Consider the following 5596-nt stretch of genomic DNA (forward strand, 5'->3'; position numbering starts at 1 on the left):
CACTAGCGACGCAGCGACGGATTAATAAGAAACTGCCGTAGTATAGAGGTTCGGCTGTGCCTACACCACCCGGCAATCTTTGTAGAGGACAAGAGTGCAGTCGCATCCCTGTCCTGCTCTTATCACTATAGCCTACACTGCCGTCTATGTTGCTGCGTGCCGTGCATGCAGATAACACTCCGCACATTGCGCGACAAATTTTCGCGGGCGCTCAGCTAAAAACAGTGCTACAGAGTCAGTGTGCATGTTACGACATTGCTCCTCGCAGAAACCAGGCAATGAAGCCCAGAGATAAAAGACCCTGCGATGGCCCGCCAGCACTTTGCCAAATGCATCGGAAATTGGGCCCGATGGTTGCCGCAGCTGGTCATCGCCACGCTTTGCTTCCTGGTGAACCTGCTGTTTTCGTCATTTTTCCGCTGCGGTGGACTTTTCTTCACTTCAATGAGCACGTACCAAGCTACAAGGGCGCAGGCCGCAATGCCATTGGGTGCCTACTGCGGCTTCGTCAATCTTTCGGGTAAGAGCTCTGTCGCAGTGTAGCGCCCCTGTCAACGGCTCACGCCGAGATGGGAAGTCCGGCGCAGAGACAATTATCAGTCTTTGCGATATGTCTGCGGTTTTAATTTAATGGAAAACAGTAGTCCAGTTGCTACAGCCTCGAACGGACGTATTTATAATAATACAATGTCATGTTATGACTAATGTTATTAACATTCGAGGCCCGCAAAGAAAATTGACATTCACTCAACAGCTGGAAGTTCATGAAATCGCATCTTCAGTCTATCGGCCACTGTTCAGGTAAGCAAAAACTTTGTAGAGGCATCGCAACCAGTTAACGTTGACCTTGTTCATGATCGCCCTCACGCAATCAAGGCGCATAAGTTCTAGCAGTCGGAGATTAGTTTAATGAACTACACTTTCCTTACCACACTCTGCGTGCTTGAACGAACATAAACTGAGGCAAAGAATCGCGTTATGGCGTAGTCGCCATTCTGGTATTCTGCAGCGGAATGTGCCACAGCGAGAGCTTACTCTAGCTATTTTTAGGCGGTCTGGAAAAATGCCAGTTGAGAGCATTCCGTTTATTTTATCAACGATGTTGGGAGCTATAAGACCAGCTGCGCAATTTAACGGAGTTGCTTTTATTGCGTGGGAAGCAGCGGCTACGTTCCTTAATCTGATTTATTAACTGTATTACTTCCTTTGATGTCACTGAGGATAGAAACACAGAGTTTGTAAGGCTGCATTTTTAATGTAATACTAGGAACTATATTGCTGTCCTTTTTGCATTCTGCACTGGTCACAAATACCCATTCGTATTATTCGCTGCTTCACTATCACACAAGATGCCTGCATTAGTATGAGTGCTTGGCGTGGGGCTTGTTCTTTATCCGACATTAGATTCTTTGCCTCGTCCCATACCTTCCTAAAGTCAACTTTTATTTTCATAAATGATTTTCGTAATGTCTTTCCTTCCACGTAGACGCGGCCAGCGGTTACAACAGGACCCCGTGGGGGTCCTGTCAGTAACTCCTCAGTGCCCAATAAAGTTCGTTTTCTGTCTGTCCGTCGTGTGCTTTAAGTAGGGGGTCAACATATTTCGGTATTTTTTTGAACTCTGACAACGCTTTCAAGTTCCTTGACTGAACGACAGCGTGGTGCATTTTATTTGTCGTCTTAGGAATTTGGAGATTGCGTTAAAGTATTTACGGACGCATCTGCACGCAGCGACGGCCTCGGCGCTTCTGCAGCTTTCTTTTGTCCTTCGACAGACATCAGACAAGTACCTTACCCATCATGATCAGCGACTGCGGAACTAGCAGCGATTGATGTCGCCCTTAAGTACGTGCAAAAAGGATTGCCTACATCGAAAGTCGTCATCCTTACAGACTCTCGTAGTGCCCTTAGCAGACTCACTGGAAAAGTGGCCGACAGCATTATTCTATGCAGTATCATAGAATCAGCCGACAAACTTCCTCGCGCAGGATGTCCCTAGCTGCCCAGTGGATACCTTCGCACGTGGGCATTGCTGAAAATGAAGAGGCTGACCGCCTCGCTTCATCTTGTAATCATGATGACTGTGACTGCCCGGAAATTTCGTCTATGATGGACAACGCTTGTCTGGTTATACGCCGCCACCTCCTAAATCAGCACCCAGACCAGCGTGGCGCGAACGGATCGTTCCCTCCCGTCTTCGTGGTGGTGGCTTGCCTCGTCGTTACAGAGCACTGTTATATAAACTAAGAGTCGGCTCAGTATGGTGCGCGAACGCTTATATCGTCAATGACGTGTGAGCAGTCCGTTGTGTGCAGCTTGTGGCTGCTGTGAAACCTTGAGCATCTTTAATACACTGTCCCGCGTTCGCTACGCAGCGGGCTTTGCTGATTAAGGAGCTGGCAGAAGCTCTCTGGGTGGGGAAGGCCCTCGCATTCCAGAGGATGTGACTTTAACTCCGAAACGACATGGAGACCTTAATACGGTCCCCCGACGAAAAACTGCAGAAAGCAGTCATTGCATGGGCAGAAGAGGTCGCCGCAGACAAGCGGCTAGCTCCAAACCCATGAAATTTCTTTTAATAAAGTTGTATCCTCCTCCTTTGCTGATTAAGGAATATGAATTCCTCGGATTTAAATGCGCGACCACTGACGATTACCTCTTTCCAAGAGGTTGTGTATCTCGACGCGACCAGGGCCATCGAGCTCTGCTTGACCTTTATGGACCACAACTGGTCTGGCCACCCGTTTAAGCGTTTCGTTTGTGTGTGTGTGTGTGTGTGTGTGTGTGTGTGTGTGTGTGTGTGTGTGTGTGTGTGTGTGTGTGTGTGTGTGTGTGTGTGTGTTGTGTGTGTGTGTGTGTGTGTGTGTGTGTGTGTGTGTGTGTGTGTGGTGTGACCTATTTTTCCAAGTCTTCGTCAATTTTTTTCTTTACTTTCCGTCTCCTTTCCTCTTTTTTCTCCTCCTAACTTCCTTTCCTCTGCCTCCTCGCGAAAGAGCAGGCAGGCGTTGTGCCCCTCTTGGTGGCAGTTGCCAGCTTGCTCTCTCCCTCTTTTCTCTGTGTTTTTGTGTATCTATATATGCAAATCAAATAAATAACTAGTCTTCAGTAGCCTTCCATCAATCCACGGCTGCCTTGCGCTTTGGGTTTTCGATTTCGCAAGGTCATTGGAAATGCCTAATTATATCACCTTATAAATTTCTCAAAATTACCCCGTACGCTGCATTGACGTTTATTTGCTCAAACGCGCATGCCCAATCGATTCAATCAATACGTGAACGAAACACTTCCAAGCCTGCAGCACTGATGCTGCGAGATAAGCTGTCACTGTGGTTTTGCGTTTGCCCTGCGTATTTGGCAGCAAACAAAAAATTGAAACATGTGCTCAGTTCACTACAGCAAGGTTTAGTGAACTGGGAACCTTAGCGGGCCATTGGTTTCGGTGAGTCAAAGGTATTTCATAACTGTGAGCCCGCTTGGGCACAAGACATCTGCAGCTACGGGAAACCAGAATATGTTCGCGACTAGAATACTTTGGCGATTAGAGGAGGTGTGCAATATGAATAAAAAAGAAACAAAAAAAAAGAAAACCCGCTGGTCAATCATAGGAAATATCCTTATTTAAACGTCTCATTATTGAAATAAAGAGCTAATCAACGTCTGATGTCCACGTTGTGATGCCCAATTTTGATAGATCCAAATTGGACATCTATGTCGTCATGTTCAATTTTCCTTTTCCCAATTTGTGCAGGTCTCGCGGCCGGAGCCCTGATACATTCATTCGGTATGAGGATCAGCGTCGGGCTCGGCAGCCTTCTCATGTCAGCAGGCTGTCTTGCGTCAGCGTTTGCTACTGGAATACCATTCCTCGTTGTATCCGTGGGCGTGGTCACAGGTACGATTCATTCGCCGTTCGAAATGAACAGAAGTCAGGCGGGCTTTGTTTACCTCTCAAAGAAATGGTGTTACTGCACATTCAAAACGCGAATTGATAACCGGATGCAAAATCTTGGTGAGAGGGGGTGATTAAGCCTTTTTTGATGATCTATAAATTTCTCTTCCGTAGTGTGGGAAGCACTAAGGAGTGGAGGAACACGCGAACTCTAAGAAAAAAGTATTTTCTCTTCGCATTTTATCCGTCCTGACTTGCCACGTATATGCCATCTCTCAAGGATACACATGCACTTTCTTTGGCAACCGTCATACTCGCGTCGGAGAGTCGCGAGAACCCAAATGGGAGTTCACGTGGCTCTTTAAGCAGAATGATATACGTGTAAAGTCAGGAATCACCAAGAGGAGCAACGCATACTCGTTTTTTTTGTCTTTTTGTTAGAGTGCTGCATATTTATTATAGAATATATTACGCTTAGGATGACCTTTGCGCAAGGTCATACCTGATTAGGAAAAGTTTACAGCTTTTTACCTTAAGAGAGGACACGGGAAAGATTGCTCTCACGAGACATTAATTCAATTACTTCGCACGTTGGCAGTTCATAGCACTGTAACTTCCTATTGCTTCTCTTTCGGCCGTCGCCTATACACCCCAACTGATCCTACATGCTGAGATTTGGTCGCGGAGGTGTTAGGTATTGTATGATTGACATTTATTTCACTTTAATTTGCTTTAGCACTCGATTTGCCTTAATTAACTTTATCTGTTGGTTCGCCGTTAATTCATAGTTGATGCTACTCAGAATTAATTGATATGTGATTAACCTCTAATACACCTTAGTTCCAACTTGAATGTTCTTGATTCACCTTAATCCACATTTGGTTCATCTTGTGAGCTAATTGTAATGTCGAATCACTTAGCATATACTTAGTACATTATGCCCCCCCCCCCGAGTTATCCCTCGCTATCTTTGAAGATTTCGGTGACTCGCCTTTTCGGTGCCTGTATACTTCGTGGAATCGGTGCACTGGCAATTGACTCTGGAACATGTAATCGGCACAAATAAGACACAAAATGCATATTGGAAACCTTGGAGTAGTTAGGGTACTCACGCAGATATATAATTTCATGTTCGCTTGCAGGCTCCGGACATGGAATCCTGCTGTCTTGCGTTATTGTCGCTGTGAACGAGTACTTCGAGAGGAGACGCGGCACGGCCCTCGGTATCAACATGGCTGGTGCACCTGCAGCTTCCTTCATATTCCCGAAAAATTTTCGATTACTGTCTCGCTGAGTACGGCCTACACGGAACGTTCGCCCTAGTGGGAGCACTGTTGTTAAATATTGGACCAATCAGCCTATTTTTCCGTAAGCCGCCGTGGATGCGGGAAGAGTGCTCCAAAACATCTAAAGTCTCCAGGAAAGGAAGCAGTGATGCAGACGATCAACAGGGAAAAGAAGCAGGTGACCATTCTGGTTGCATAGCAACGACTTTGCAACCTCTACTCGGCAGAAGCGACGAGAGGGACGACTCTGTGCGTGATAACGACATTTTGTTTACTTCAACAAAGAGGTCGACAATAATCAGGCTGTCAAGGTATCCACTATCCGCGACTCTTAATAATGAAAAACCTTCTTTAAGGGAATCACTCAGGAGACCAGACATGTTGAAGGCCTTAGACACACGCGTTACGTATGCCGAAAGAG

At 46.3% G+C, this 5596-nt stretch overlaps 1 protein-coding gene across 1 annotated transcript; it reads left to right on the forward strand.

Moving 5' to 3' along the window:
- The first annotated feature begins 306 nt into the window (after positions 1-306).
- On the forward strand, positions 307-5183 carry LOC119392013 (monocarboxylate transporter 9-like). Its single transcript, XM_037659649.1, has 3 exons — positions 307-520; positions 3749-3892; positions 5032-5183. The coding sequence occupies exons 1-3, from the start codon at positions 307-309 to the stop codon at positions 5181-5183; spliced, it is 510 nt and encodes a 169-aa protein (XP_037515577.1).
- Positions 5184-5596: the final 413 nt, after the last annotated feature.

The sequence above is a fragment of the Rhipicephalus sanguineus genome, chromosome 4 (genome assembly GCF_013339695.2).
Source record: "Rhipicephalus sanguineus isolate Rsan-2018 chromosome 4, BIME_Rsan_1.4, whole genome shotgun sequence".
Classification (NCBI taxonomy): Eukaryota; Metazoa; Arthropoda; class Arachnida; order Ixodida; family Ixodidae; genus Rhipicephalus; species Rhipicephalus sanguineus.